Genomic DNA, 15975 nt, shown 5'->3' on the forward strand with positions numbered 1-15975 from the left:
TCTCTCTCTCTCGCTATGTTTCTGGGGCCCTCTAGTGGCCAAAATATGGGACTGCAGTCAGCTAGTAGAAGATGGTGGCAGATCGGTCGTCAGTGAAGGTGGGCCGGAGGTAGACCTCCATGGAACGGTCACTGCGGGGACAGGAAGGGGCGGGGTTGAGGAATACCAGCAGTTAGGGTTGAACAGATAAATAAATAAATGTTTTAAAGCTGCATAACCCAAAAACCCAAATCACCCGATGTTTTGCTCTGTTGAGGCGTCTAGTGCCGTGGTTTTTTTTTTTAGCAAGCACCAAAGTTTAAGCCCCGCCCCAATTTTTTTTTAGCAAGCACCAAAGTTTAAGCCCCGCCCCAAAAAACCTACACAAGCATGTAAAAGGCTGTGAAAGGGCGTCCTACTGCAGCAAAGCAGCCAATGAGAGCAGAGCAGGAAGTAATAGACAAAGGTGATTGGCTGCAGACGTTGAGAGGCAGTGGACTTACGGAGGTCCTGATCCCTCAGAAGCGGGACAACTCTGGACCCAAACTGGAAGGTAAAGAGAACCTTTGGGTTTGAGTGGGGTCACCTTGAGTGGGGTCACCTTGAGTGGGGTCACCTTCTCAGGTCACTCGGTGACGACACGGCAGGTTAGTGACATGATCGTGATCGTTAAATGTCATGGCGACCTCTAAATGTTCAACACAATTGTCATTCTAGAAGGTCGTTTGGAATATTTGGATTTACCAATTATTATTATTTTTTAATCAGTAATCAATAATCCGTTCCAGGGTCAAACTGTGGCCATCATAAAAAAAAAAAAAAGCTTTGTTAAGCAGAAAAATGTGTCTAATAAATAAATATATGTGACATAACGCTCGCATTTCAAGTGCAAAAAGAAGTTCACTATGTAAAACAAAGGCCAAGGAAACGTTTTACACTAGTATAGTATTGGTTTTATAGTGGCTAACTTCTCTTTACACTTTTAATTGAATTTATTTTGTAGTGGTTAACTTATTTTACACTTAATAGGTGTGTTTTATAGTGGTTAACTTATTTTTACACTTTTATATTATTGTTTTATAGTGGTTAACTTCTCTTTACACTAGTATAGTATTGGTTTTATAGTGGTTAACTTCTCTTTACACTTTTAATTGAATTTATTTTGTAGTGGTTAACTTATTTTGCACTTAATAGTTGTGTTTTATAGTGGTTAATTTCTTTTTACACTTGTATAGTACTGTTTTATAGTGGTTAACTTCTTTTTACGCTTTAATTGTATTTGTTTTGTAGTGGTGGACTTATTTTACAATTAATAGTGCTATTTTATAGTGGTTAACTTCTTTTTACACTTAATAGTTGTGTTTTATAGTGGTTAACTTCTTTTTACACTTGTATATTACTGGTTTTATAGTGGTTAACTTCTTTTTACACTTGTATATTATTGGTTTTATAGTGGTTAACTTCTTTTTACACTTGTATAGTACTGTTTTATAGTGGTTAACTTCTTTTTACATTGTAATTGTATTTGTTTTGTAGTGGTGAACTTATTTTACACTTAATAGTTGTGTTTTACAGTGGTTAACTTATTTTACACTTAATAGTTGTGTTTTATAGTGGTTAACTTCTTTTTACACTTAATAGTTGTTTTTTTATAGTGGTTAACTTCTTTTTACACTTGTATATTATTGGTTTTATAGTGGTTAACTTCTTTTTACACTTGTATATTATTGGTTTTATAGTGGTTAACTGCTTTTTACACATGTACAGTACTGTTTTATAGTGGTTAACTTCTTTTTGCACTTAATAGTTGTGTTTTATAGTGGTTAACTTCTTTTTGCACTTAATAGTTGTGTTTTATAGTGGTTAACTTCTTTTTACACTTGTAAATTATTGGTTTTATAGTGGTTAACTTCTTTTTACACTTGTATTTTATTGGTTTTATAGTGGTTAACTTATTTTTACACTTTTATATTATTGTTTTATAGTGGTTAACTTCTCTTTACACTAGTATAGTATTGGTTTTATAGTGGTTAACTTCTCTTTACACTTTTAATTGAATTTATTTTGTAGTGGTTAACTTATTTTGCACTTAATAGTTGTGTTTTATAGTGGTTAATTTCTTTTTACACTTGTATAGTACTGTTTTATAGTGGTTAACTTCTTTTTACGCTTTAATTGTATTTGTTTTGTAGTGGTGGACTTATTTTACAATTAATAGTGCTATTTTATAGTGGTTGACTTCTTTTTACACTTAATAGTTGTGTTTTATAGTGGTTAACTTATTTTTACACTTGTATATTACTGGTTTTATAGTGGTTAACTTCTTTTTACACTTGTATATTATTGGTTTTATAGTGGTTAACTTCTTTTTACACTTGTATAGTACTGTTTTATAGTGGTTAACTTCTTTTTACATTGTAATTGTATTTGTTTTGTAGTGGTGAACTTATTTTACACTTAATAGTTGTATTTTACAGTTAACTTATTTTACACTTAATAGTTGTGTTTTATAGTGGTTAACTTCTTTTTACACTTAATAGTTGTTTTTTTTATAGTGGTTAACTTCTTTTTACACTTGTATATTATTGGTTTTATAGTGGTTAACTTCTTTTTACACTTGTATATTATTGGTTTTATAGTGGTTAACTGCTTTTTACACATGTACAGTACTGTTTTATAGTGGTTAACTTCTTTTTGCACTTAATAGTTGTGTTTTATAGTGGTTAACTTCTTTTTACACTTGTAAATTATTGGTTTTATAGTGGTTAACTTCTTTTTACACTTGTATTTTATTGGTTTTATAGTGGTTAACTTATTTTTACACTTTTATATTATTGTTTTATAGTGGTTAACTTCTCTTTACACTAGTATAGTATTGGTTTTATAGTGGTTAACTTCTCTTTACACTTTTAATTGAATTTATTTTGTAGTGGTTAACTTATTTTGCACTTAATAGTTGTGTTTTATAGTGGTTAATTTCTTTTTACACTTGTATAGTACTGTTTTATAGTGGTTAACTTCTTTTTACGCTTTAATTGTATTTGTTTTGTAGTGGTGGACTTATTTTACAATTAATAGTTGTATTTTACAGTGGTTAACTTATTTTACACTTAATAGTTGTGTTTTATAGTGGTTAACTTCTTTTTACACTTAATAGTTGTTTTTTTATAGTGGTTAACTTCTTTTTACACTTGTATATTATTGGTTTTATAGTGGTTAACTTCTTTTTACACTTGTATATTATTGGTTTTATAGTGGTTAACTGCTTTTTACACATGTACAGTACTGTTTTATAGTGGTTAACTTCTTTTTGCACTTAATAGTTGTGTTTTATAGTGGTTAACTTCTTTTTACACTTGTAAATTATTGGTTTTATAGTGGTTAACTTCTTTTTACACTTGTATTTTATTGGTTTTATAGTGGTTAACTTCTTTTTACACATATATAGCAGTGTTTTATAGTGGTTAACTTCTTTTTACACATGTATAGTTGTGTTTTATAGTGGTTAACTTCTTTTTACACTTTTATTGTATTTGTTTTGTAGTGGTTAACTTCTTTTTACACTTTAATTATATTTGTTTTGTAGTGGTTAACTTCTTTGACACGTAATAGTTGTGTTTTATAGTGTTTGACTTCTTTTTACACTTGCATAGTATTTGTTTTTTAGTGTTAGAATTATTTTACACTTAATAGTTGTGTTTTACAGTGGTTAACTTATTTTTACACTTGGATGCTATTGCTTTTATATTGATTACTTCTTTTTACACTCGCATAGTATTTGCTTTGTAGTGGTTAACTTCTTTCACACTTGATAGTTGGGTTTTACAGTGGTTGACTTTTTACACTTATTTGATAGTTGTATTTTACAGACGTTTACACTTTTGTGATAGTTACGTTTGTCATTTGCTTCTTTTTACACTTTTGTGATACAGTTATGTTCTGAGGAAAAGTAAACAAATGACGTGTGCGAGGCTTGTCTGCGACGCTCCACAGTGGTTAACTTCTTCTTACACTTTAATTGTATTTGTTTTGTAGTGGTTAACTTCTTTTACACTTTATAGTTGTGTTTTATAGTGGTTAACTTCTTTTTGCACTTAATAGTTGTGTTTTATAGTGGTTAACTTCTTTTTACACTTGTATAGTATTGGTTTTTATAGTGGATAACTTCTTTTTACAATTTAATTGTATTTGTTTTGTAGTGGTTAACGTATTTTACACTCAATAGTTCTGTTTTATAGTGGTTAACTTATTTTTACACTTTAATTGTATTTGTTTTGTAGTGGTTAAATTCTTTTACACTTAATAGTTGTATTTTATAGTGTTTGACTTCTTTTTACACTTGTATAGTATTTGTTTTTTAGTGTTAGTGGTTGAATTATTTTACACTTAATAGTTCTGTTTTATAGTGGTTAACTTATTTTTACACTTGTATATTATTCATTTTATAGATGTTACTTCTTTTTACACTTGTATATTATTGGTTTTATAGTGGTTAACTTATAGTTGGGTTTTACAGTGGTTGATTTTTTACACTTATGTGATAGTTCTATTTTACGGATGTCAACAAAATAATAGTTCACCAATAGTATCACTTAAGTGATAGTTACGTTTGACAGTCATTTGCTTCTTTTTACACGTTTGTGATATAGTTACGTTCTGAGGAAAGGTAAACAAATGATGTCTGCGACGCTCCACAGTGGTTAACTTCTTTTTGCACTTGCACGGTCATGACCACCTTTATAATGTTACCTAAAGCATTCCCTGTACAGTTCTGTTGTGGTCCCAGATTTGACCCCGGAACATATTGTTTCTACTTACATTATTTCCTATGGGTACATTGATAACAAAAAATAAATAAAAAATGCACAGTTCAACTAGCAAATGAGCAGATTGTGTTGGACCTTAGAGGTTCAATTCTGTAAATGAACGGGATGGATCACAAAAAAAAACAAACAAACATCGTGCTCTACATGCCGAAAATATGCTTTCTCATGCTTGTCATAAAAAGATCAACAGGCAGGTGTTTGGAAGTTGTGCTACATTGTACATCATCACCCAAAATACAACAAAACTACTTCAACTACAAGGAGCAGGCACAATGCACACTGTACTGTACATCATACACACACACACACACACGCACACACACACACACACACACACACACACACACACACGAAGATGAAGGGTTAAAGGTCATGCTGGGTGTTGGCCAAAAATGAAACACTTAGGGAAGAAATCTGTTCAAATTTGAGCCAAGAACATTTGTAAAAGAACAGATTTGCTGTCACGCCAGACAATTTATTAATATATAGAGATATGTTTTATTTAGAATACCTTTGTAAAAAGTCACCATACATTCAAAGTCTTTTTTCTTTTTTTTTTTTTTTTTAAGCATCACATCTTCTGATAACCCTCCACGGCATGCACGAGATATAACAACTAATCATCAGTCATTTGCAGGGCTTTTGCACAACATTTGGTTTGAAAAGAAACGACATAGCCACTCGGGGAACACAATCATAAAATAACACTGCTGAGAGCGGCAAAAATTAAATAGAACAGAATCAAACATTGGCTGTCATTTTCACATCCAAAGCGGAGGGTTTTCTAGCAAAAATGTAATTGTATAAAGACAAACAAAAATAAAACTGCAGTGGTCATAATACAGGGCCATTTTGGTGGACGGACAGAAACAATTCATATATAGATATACAGTAGATAAGATAGATATGCTGTATATTCTTTGCCTGCACATAAAATCAGTGTTTTATAGGAAAAAAGAGGTGAGGGGAAGCAGCGTATAAGGCAGTGGACACACCCTCTGGACACCAACACAATACAGTCAGACAGAAAGTGAACACACCCCTTTAAAATATTTTTTTTTCTAAATTTGTTGCTGAATAACGTGAAAAAAAAGTAATCTGTTTAAATACATATATATATATATATGCACGTATAAATATTATATATATATATATATATATATATATATATATATATATATATATATATATATATATATATACGTATGCATATATACATATACATACATATACATTTACATACATACATATATATATATATGCATACATATACATATATATATATATATATACATATATATATATATATATAGATAGATATATATATATATATACATATATATATATGTATACATATATATATATATATATATATGCATACATATACATATATATATATATAAATATATATGTATAAATTATTATGTATACATATATATACACATATACATATATATATACATATATACATACATATATATACATACACATATATACATATATACATACATATATATACATATATACATACATATATATACATATATACATACATATATACATATATACATACATATATATACATATATACATACATATATATATACATACGTATATACATACATATATATATATATATATATATATATACATATATACATACATACACATATATACACATACATATATACATATACACATATTTATATATACACATATATACATATATATTCATATATATACAAATATATACATATACATATATACACATACATATATACGTATATATACATATATATACACATATACAGTATATATATATATATATATACACACACACATATATACGTATATATATCTACATACATATATATACATACATGTACATATATGTATATATATATATACACATATATACATATACATACATATACACACACATATACATATATATATATATATATATATATATATATATATATATATATACACATACACATATACATTGTTTTGGCTGTTCCTCATTGTGCTTCTTGCTGATGTCCCAATTTTTGCTGGTGTTTTTTAGTTGTTGTTTTTTGTAATGTGCCAATGACAATCGAGTAACGGGCCACAGATGGCCCCTTGTGCCGCACTTCGGTTACCCCTGCTGTAGACGCCAACTGTTTATGGCCACTCTTGTCCGAGTACAGTACTATATTTGTTCTGGTCACATATGGGATGCCAGTCACATGGTTTTAACACCAGCACTGGGATTAGTAAAATCGGGTGAGTATGTCCTGTGTGATAATATCAAGGTCAAACAAATCATCAAAAACATTTGGAACACAAACAAAAATTATTTGTAAATAGAAAATTAGGAAAAAATTATTGCATACGCAAAAATATGCCAGATAATGTGAAAACAATTTTTTTTTTTTTTTAGTAAACACCAGGGTTATCATATTTTTTTTAACTCAAATATTGCAAACATTTTCTCCGTGGAAATAATGTGAATAAACTGCCCCCAAAAATGCATTGATACATTTAATTTGTTATTATTTGCCAATGTCTTCCTGTTATTTAATTACAAATGCATATTTATTATTTTCAAATAATAAAATGCCTTCAGAATATATACTGTATGTATTTAAGTTATAAAATGATACATTTTTTGCAATTTCATTATAAAAAGATACATTTTTGCAATTTAATTATAAAATGATACATTTTTGCAATTTAATTATAAAATTATATATTTTTTGCAATTTAATAGGGTGTGTTCACCTTCAACATTGACCGTAAAAAAATAACTCAAAATTTTAGCACTGACACGAGGAAGCACTGCGCAACCAATCAGATTTCTCCTGCGCAGCCTTCAATGATTCATTATGCTACAGCATTACAGCGCCTCCTTACCATCCAAACCCTTGAAAATGCACCTCGGAATAAAAGCTTATCTTAATAAATAATTGCCGGTACGTAACTTTTAATGTTTTTTTTTAGTTTTTTTTTATCGAAGGCCTACTCCTTCAGTTATACTACTAGGGAAGGGTACCTTTTACATTCAAGACAATACGGTACCAATTCCCGGGAACTGGGAATTGATACCAGTGCTCAATGGTACCAATTTTCTGCACTTTTGTGTGTGTTACAAAATAATAGTTTACCAATAAAATCTAATTTGTTAAAAATAAAAAAAATACCTGATTATGACAACCGTGCTGTATAGTTGCTATATCTTGTTATATTATTACATTTCTGAGTCTCATTTGCAAGTATTATATGGCAGACTTTGCATTTAGTTGCAATTCGGCTACAGGGTTTTTGATGTAGTCAGGAAGTCATCTTTGCCATGAAGCTGAATGTTTCAGTCTCGTCTTATGTTGAGCCCTACAAAGTGTTTATACTGTAGGTATTGTACTTATTACACACTGGCTGTGGTAGTGTATAGGCGTCAGGGATTTTGCTATAGTCACGCTTTGCCATGAAGCTGAATGTTTCAGTCTCGTCTTATGTTGAGCTCTGCAAAGTGTTTATACTGTAAGTATTGTACATATTACACACTTGTAACGTTCATCTTTTTTTGTAGTGTGCGTGACCAAAACTGAGAGTGCTCAAAAAGGTTCATTATGTCTTCTTATTAATATACTTCTCAAATGTTCTTGCAGTCAGACAATATTTTCGGAATATTCTTCAGAAGTGTCACCTGACCACTGTGACCGTGTTTGTCCATCAGCTGTTCTTGTAGGCCTGGCCAGAATATTAGTTGTGAAATGACCAACATTCAATGATTTTGATTAAATATCCGTCAAAAAGCAGGTTGTTCCAACGTTCTGTTTTGAGTTGTTCAACGTCAGGACTAGTGTTCTCCCGATACTAATATTTTGGTACTTTTCTAAATAAAGGGCACCACAAAAAATTGCATTATTGGCTTTATTTTAACAACAAATCTTAGGGTACATTAAACATATGTTTCTTATTGCAAGTTTGTCCTTAAATAAAATAGTGAACATACAAGACAACTTGTCTTTTTTTTAAACAAACAAAGGCTCCTAGTTTAGCATATGCAGTAACATGTTATGTCATTTATCATTCTATTATTTTGTCAACATTATTAAGGAAAATTGATTATTAATCTACTTATTCATTTACTGTTAATATCTGCTTACTTTCTCTTTTAAAATGTTCTATCTATACTTCTGTTAAAATGTAATAATCACTTATTCTTCTGTTGTTTGATACTTTACATTAGTTTTGGATGACACCACAAATTTAGGTATCAATCTGATACCAAGTACCGTATTTTTCGGAGTATAAGTCGCACCGGAGTATAAGTCGCACCTGCCGAAAATGCATAATAAAAAAGGGAAAAAACATATATAAGTCGCACCTGCCAAAAATGCATAATAAAAAAGGGAAAAAAACATATAAGTCGCACCGGAGTATAAGTCGCACCTGCCGAAAATGCATAATAAAAAAGGAAAAAAACATATATAAGTCGCACTGGAGTCCGGCCAAACTGTGAAAAAAACTGTGACTTAAAGTCCGAAAAATACGGCAGTTACAGGATCATACAATGGTCATATTCAAAGTCATTATGTGACCAGGGACATATTTCCTGAGTGTATAAACATAATATACTTTTTTTTAAAAACGAAAACAGATTTTGTGAGGCTAAAAAATATCGATGTAATTATAGTAGTATTGACTAGATACGCTCCTGTACTTGGTATCATTACAGTGGATGTTAGGTGTCGATCCACCAATGGCGTTTGTTTACATTCAGGAACGGCGTCATTAGGGGTGATTTTAAAGGTGGTATAGTACCGAATATGATTCATTAGTATCGCGGTACTATACCAATATCGGTATACCCTAGTCAGGACCTAATTCAACAAGTTCTCAACGTTGTTTTAATGTGAAAATCGTGTCTAAAGCCTAAAGCCAAGAACGCCACCAGCCAGCTTATATAACCATTAGTGGTTTAACAGAACACATTTGATTGACAATTGTTTATATTTTTCACAATTAACACGGTTTAGGTAATAAAAAGTCTTTACCGGCCCCGGAAAAAAATGGTTGGTGTTTACGGCAAAATTGCTATTATTACCTAACGACACCTAAAGCTAATGCGCGTGCATGTGTAACGTAGGTACGTAATTACGTAGGATATACTGTGTAAAATACATTGGAAGATTGGTGCCCTGTAGACATCTGTGTAAATGTTGCAAACAGCCACTTTAAGAATTGCAAGTTGAGTAATGCCGGTTTGGAGAATAAAATACTGCTTTCTAGCTTAAAAGTCCTGCACATTTTTAGATATACAAGTCTTCATTTAGGATGTCTTATCAGGTAAAATTAACGAGCTGCAGGGACAGATCATTCCTCTTGTTCTACAAAACCCAAAACCAGTGAAGTTAGGCACGTCGTGTAATTCGTAAATAAAAACAGAATACAATGATTTGCAAATCCTTTTCAACTTATATTCAATTGAATAGACTGCAAAGACAAGATATTTAAAGTTCCAACTGAGAAACTTATTTTTTTTTGCAAATAATCATTAACTTAGAATTTAATGGCAGCAACACATTGCAAAAAAGTTGGCACAGGGGCATTTTTACCACTGTGTTACATGGCCTTTCCTTTTAACAACACTCAGTAAACGTTTGGGAACTGAGGAGACCAATTTTTGAAGCTTTTCAGGTGGAATTCTTTCCCATTCTTGCTTGATGTACAGCTTAAGTTGTTCAACAGTCTCTGTTGTGGTATTTTAGGCTTCATAATGCGCCACACATTTTCAATGGGAGACAGGTCTGGACTACAGGCAGGCCAGTCTAGTACCCGCACTCTTTTACTGTGAAACCACGCTGTTGTAACACGTGACTTGGCATTTGCCGAAATAAGCAGGGGCGTCCATGATAATGTTGCTTGGATGGCAACATATGTTGCTCCAAAACCTGTATGTACCTTTCAGCATTAATGGTGCCTTCACAGATGTGTAAGTTACCCATGCCTTGGGCACTAATACACCCCCATACCATCACAGATGCTGGCTTTTCAACTTTGCGCCTATAACAATCCGGATGGTTCTTTTCCTCTTTGGTCCGGAGGACACGACGCCCAAGTTTTCAAAAACAATTTGAAATGTGGACTCGTCAGACCACAGAACACTTTTCCAGTTTGCATCAGTCCATCTTAGATGAGCTCGGACCCAGGGAAGCCGGCGGCGTTTCTGGGTGTTGTTGATAAAAGGCTTTCGCTTTGCATAGTGGAGTTTTAACTTGCACTTACAGATGTAGCGACCAACTGTAGTTACTGACAGTGGTTTTATGAAGTGTTCCTGAGCCCATGTGGTGATATCCTTTACACACAGATGTCGCTTTTTGATGCAGTACCGCCTGAGGGATCCAAGGTCCGTAATATCATCGCTTACATGCAGTGATTTCTCCAGATTCTCTAAACATTTTGATGATATTACAGACCGTAGATGGTGAAATCCCTAAATTCCTTGCAATAGCTGGTTGAGAAATGTTGTTCTTAAACAATTTGCTCACGCTTTTGTCGACAAAGTGGTGACCCTCGCCCCGTCCTTGTTTGTGAACGACTGAGCATATCATGGAAGCTGCTTTTTTATACCCAATCATGGCACCCACCTGTTCCCAATTAGCCTGGTCACCTGTGGGATGTTCCAAATAAGTGCATTCCTCAACTTTGTCAGTGTTTTTTGCCACTTGTGCCAGCTTTTTTGGAACAAATTCCAAATGAGGTAATATTTGCAAAAAAATAACACAGTTTTCCAGTTTGAAGGTTAAATATCTTGTCTTTGCAGTCTATTCAATTGAATATGAGTTGAAAATGATTTGCAAATCTTTGTATTCTGTTTTTATTTACCATTTACACAACGTGCCAACTTCACTGGTTTTGTAGTATGTATATTTTGTCTTTTTTTTTTTTTTTGCAGTGTGCCTATAAAAGTATCAAATTCAACACCCATATCTGCGTACTACACCGCGAGCTAAAAAGCTAATTAAGAAAAGTTGTAGATTCTCCCACTAAAGCAGGCGTGGGGACGACGCTGTAGCATAATGAAGCCTTTAATTGGAAATGAACAAAACAAAACAAAACAAAAAAGATCCCGTGTCGCCGTCACGATGGCGTCTTTCGGCACTTGTACAGTACATGAACCTCCTTTTTCTTTTGAGCGCCACAAAATGACACAACCATGTACATGCATGAAAAAAAGACAAAAGCAGGCGAGCAACGTTCGCTCAGAGTCCGTATCGCTGCACGCCGAGCAGGTAGGCCCCGCCTCGGGCGTCAATGCGCTCAACGCAATCCTCCACCCACCAACCGCTACTGTCCAACAGCGACACCCACCGCCACCACCGCCAGGCAGCCATCAGCAGCAGGAAAGGACGCGCCCGGGGGAAGGAAGAGAGGACAGAAAGGAGGGATGAGAGCGGCCTTTGGTGGAAGAAGAGGAGGAGAGAGGAGGAGGAGGAGGACAGGGGAGGGGGCAGGAAGGAGGAAGGCAAAGAGCAGGGTGGAGGGAGGCTAAGAGGAGGGTGGAGGAGCCCCCTGTGCTATCGGCAGCTGTCTGTCACAATGTGTGTTGTCACACAGTCGATATCAATTTGCCATCAGGACTGTCACTGTGGAACAAAGAGAGAAGGAAGCTTGCCAGGTCGGACACACTCAAGAGAGAGAAATGGCCAGAGACAGGACACACCAGCAGGACAAGGAGGAGGAGGAGGAGGAGGAGGAGGAAGAGGCAGGGTGCAGTTTGGGATCCAACGCAGTGTTTTTCAACCTTAGTGTTGTCCCGATACCAAAATTATTTCAGTACTTTTCTAAATAAAGGGGACCCCAAAAAAATTGCATTATTGGCTTTATTTTATCAACAAATCTTATTGCAATTTAGTCCTTAAATAAAATAGTGAACATACAAGACAACTTGTCTTTTAGTAGTAAGTAAACAAACAAAGGCTCCGAATTAATCTGCTGACATATGCAGTAACATATTGTGTCATTTTCCATTCTATTATTTTGTCAAAATGATTAAGGACAAGTGGTAGAAAATGAATTATTAATCTACTTGTTAATATCTGCTTACTTTCTCTTTTAACATGTTCTATCCACACTTCTGTTAAAATGTAATAATCACTTTGTGGGGAGGCGTGGCCTGCAGACCGACAGCGAGGCGGGGCGTGCCGCGATCGACGCAGAGATAGATGTCAGGTGCGTGGATCGCCCACCTGGACACAATTATATATATAATCTCCTCTCGATGAATAAAGGGGCGGCAGCCGAGAGCGACAGGGCAGAAAGAGTTGGAGGGACGCGAGTACATGCAGCGCGGAAGAGCCAGAGTTCGAGAGGCGACCCGACGAGACTGAAGGTTTATTGAAAAATAAACAAAGTCATAACTGCTTGCAGGTCATGTCAGTCCTTGATGGTCCGTGGAACCCCGACAGTGAGAGTCTGTCACACACTTATTCTTCTGTTGTTTGGATGCTTTACATTAGTTTTGGATGATACCACAAATTTGGGTATCAATTTGATACCAAGTCGTTACAGGATCATGCATTGGTCATATTCAAAGTCCTCATGTGTCCAGGGACATATTTCCTGAGTTTATAAACATAATATTAATTAAAAAAAAATAAAAAAATGTTGTGATACCAAAAAGTATAGTATTATCGACTAGATACGTGCCTGTACTTGATATCATTACAGTGGATGTCAGGTGTAGATCCACCAATGGCGTTTGTTTACATTGTGACGCCGGTGAGCTACGGTGTGTAGTGAAGCATGTTTAGCTATTCCTCGTCCTGCAGGGATGATACTTGTCAGAAAATTACTTTATTTGTTGCCATGGAGACCAGGATTAGTGATTTACAAGTAGCTAAAACACTGCCGACGGCGGATGGACGTTAGCCTCCAGCTCGCTAGCCATGTCTTAACCTCTTAAGGCCCAAGCTGTTTGTTTACATGATTTTTTTTATTTCTCTTTGCTATTTGGGCTTATTGGACCCTAATTAGAATAAAAACTAAAAATCATCTTTTTATATGATGTACTTAGTCCATAAGTACACAAACGTGTACTTCATGTGTAGTGACATGTTAATTTTTATTTTTACACTTTTTTTCTTCCAAATTCCATTGTATGTTATACTCTTCTGACACCACCAGATGGCAGAATAAGTGTCCACATAAGTGGCCATAAGACCCCAATTCAGTAGTGTACACAATTTTGGGAATAAGAGCTAAAAGGTGCTGTCCACGCATGTGGCCACTAAGGCCTTTAGAGGTTAAATAAAATAGTGAACATACAAGACAACTTGTCTTTTATTAGTAAGTAAACAAACAAAGGCTCCTAATTTAGTCTGCTGACATATGCAGTAACATATTGTGTCATTTATCATTCTATTATTTTGTCAACATTATAAAGGACAAGTGGTAGAAAATGAATTATTAATCTACTTGTTCATTTACTGCTTACGTTCTCTTTTAACATGTTCTATCTACACTTCTGTTCAAATTTAATAATCACTTATTCTACTGTTATTTAAATCTTAACATTAGTTTTGGATGATACCACAATTTTGGGTATCAATCCGATGCAAAGTCGTTACAGGATCATACTACTCAGTGGCCTAGTGGTTAGAGTGTCCGCCTTGTAGGTTGTGAGTTCAAACCCCGTCATACCAAAGACTATGAAAATGGGACCCATTACGTCCCTGATTGGCACTCAGCATCGAGGGTTGGAATTGGGGGTTAAATCACCAAAAATGATTCCCGGGCGTGGCCACCGCTGCTGCTCACTGCTCCCCTCACCTCCCAGGGGGTGATCAAGGGTGATGGGTCAAATGCAGAGAATAATTTCGCCACATCTAGTGTGTGTGTGACTATCATTGGTACTTTAACTTTGACTTTTTAACTTTACATTGGTCATATTCAAAGTCCTCATGTGTCCAGGGATATATTTCCTGAGTTTATAAACATAAAATGAAATAAAAAAAAAACTAAATATGTTGTGATGCCAAAAAATATTGACGTAATCATAGTAGTATCGACTAGATACGTGCCTGTACTTGATATCATTACAATGGCGTTTGTTTACATTTTGACGCCGGTGAGCTACGGTGTGTAGTGAAGCATGTTTAGCTATTCCTCATCCTGCAGTGATAATGATACTTGTAAGAAACTTACTTTATTTGTCGCCATGGAGGCGAGGATTAGTGATTTAGAAGTAGCTAAAACAATGCCGACTGGGGGTGGATGTTAGCCGCGGACTAGGTAGCCATGTCTTAAAGCACCTCTTCCTGAGGGCGTTTCAGTGTTATAACTTCACCTTTATCGTTAGTTTTTAAGCCAAAATGTGTCCGTTCTCCCTTTTCTGTCTACACACTGTGCATGCTCGGTAGCGCCCGGTTTTACGTCTACTCGTAAAACCAGCAATAACTCGACGTGATGACGACGCGGGGGTGTGCGGCACCGGTACGTTTCAGAGGCGGTATAGTACCGAAAATGATTCATTAGTATCGCGGTACTATACTAATACCGGTATACCGTACAACCCTAGAACCAAGGCACATTTTTTACGTTGAAAAAATCCGGAGGCACACCACCAGCAGAAATCATAAAAAAAACGAAAAACAGTTGACAGTAAAAAGTCGTTGTCGCCATTGTTGGATATGACTTTAAACCAGGGGTCCCCAAAATACGGCCTGCGTGCCGGATCAGGCCGGCGGGAAGTCCCAAGTATTAAAAAAATAATAATAATAAATAAATAAATAAAAATTCTGTTTTTTCTTATCCACTTTGTACCGCTTGCTACTCACAGTATCTCCTAGCCGCTCAGGCAAATCATATTGTCTAAAAATGCATTTTCTCATCGATAACGTGACATCATCGCGCGCGCGGAAAGTGCGCTATATATATCTAATATATATATAATATATATATATATATATATATATATATATATATATATACTGTATATATATATATATATATACTGTATATATATATATATATATATATATATATATATATATATATATATATAGCCCGGCCCCTGGCCAAATTGTTTTAACCCAATGCGGCCCCCCGAGTCAAAAAGTTTGGGTACCCCTGCTTTAAACCTTAACCAACCATGCATCACTACAGCTCTTGTCTCAAAGTA

The 15975-nt window shown here is 34.4% G+C and overlaps 1 protein-coding gene across 4 annotated transcripts in view; it reads right to left on the reverse strand.

Annotated features, from left to right (window-relative positions):
* Positions 1 to 15975, reverse strand: part of LOC133615561 (BAR/IMD domain-containing adapter protein 2-like) — a 241580-nt gene continuing 225605 nt past the window's right edge. The window contains exons 14-15 of one of the 4 annotated variants that reach the window (XM_061974243.1): positions 483 to 525; positions 1 to 131 (exon numbers count right to left, since the gene is read on the reverse strand). In XM_061974243.1, the coding sequence (XP_061830227.1) occupies positions 498 to 525 (28 nt within the window). In that variant the 3' untranslated portion in view covers positions 1 to 131; positions 483 to 497. Of the gene's footprint in view, positions 132 to 482; positions 526 to 11742; positions 12144 to 12220; positions 12440 to 15975 lie in introns of those variants that run through there. The other 3 variants (XM_061974241.2, XM_072915671.1, XM_061974242.2) reach the window with 3 other exon arrangements.

This window comes from Nerophis lumbriciformis, linkage group LG22 (genome assembly GCF_033978685.3).
Source record: "Nerophis lumbriciformis linkage group LG22, RoL_Nlum_v2.1, whole genome shotgun sequence".
NCBI lineage: Eukaryota > Metazoa > Chordata > Actinopteri > Syngnathiformes > Syngnathidae > Nerophis > Nerophis lumbriciformis.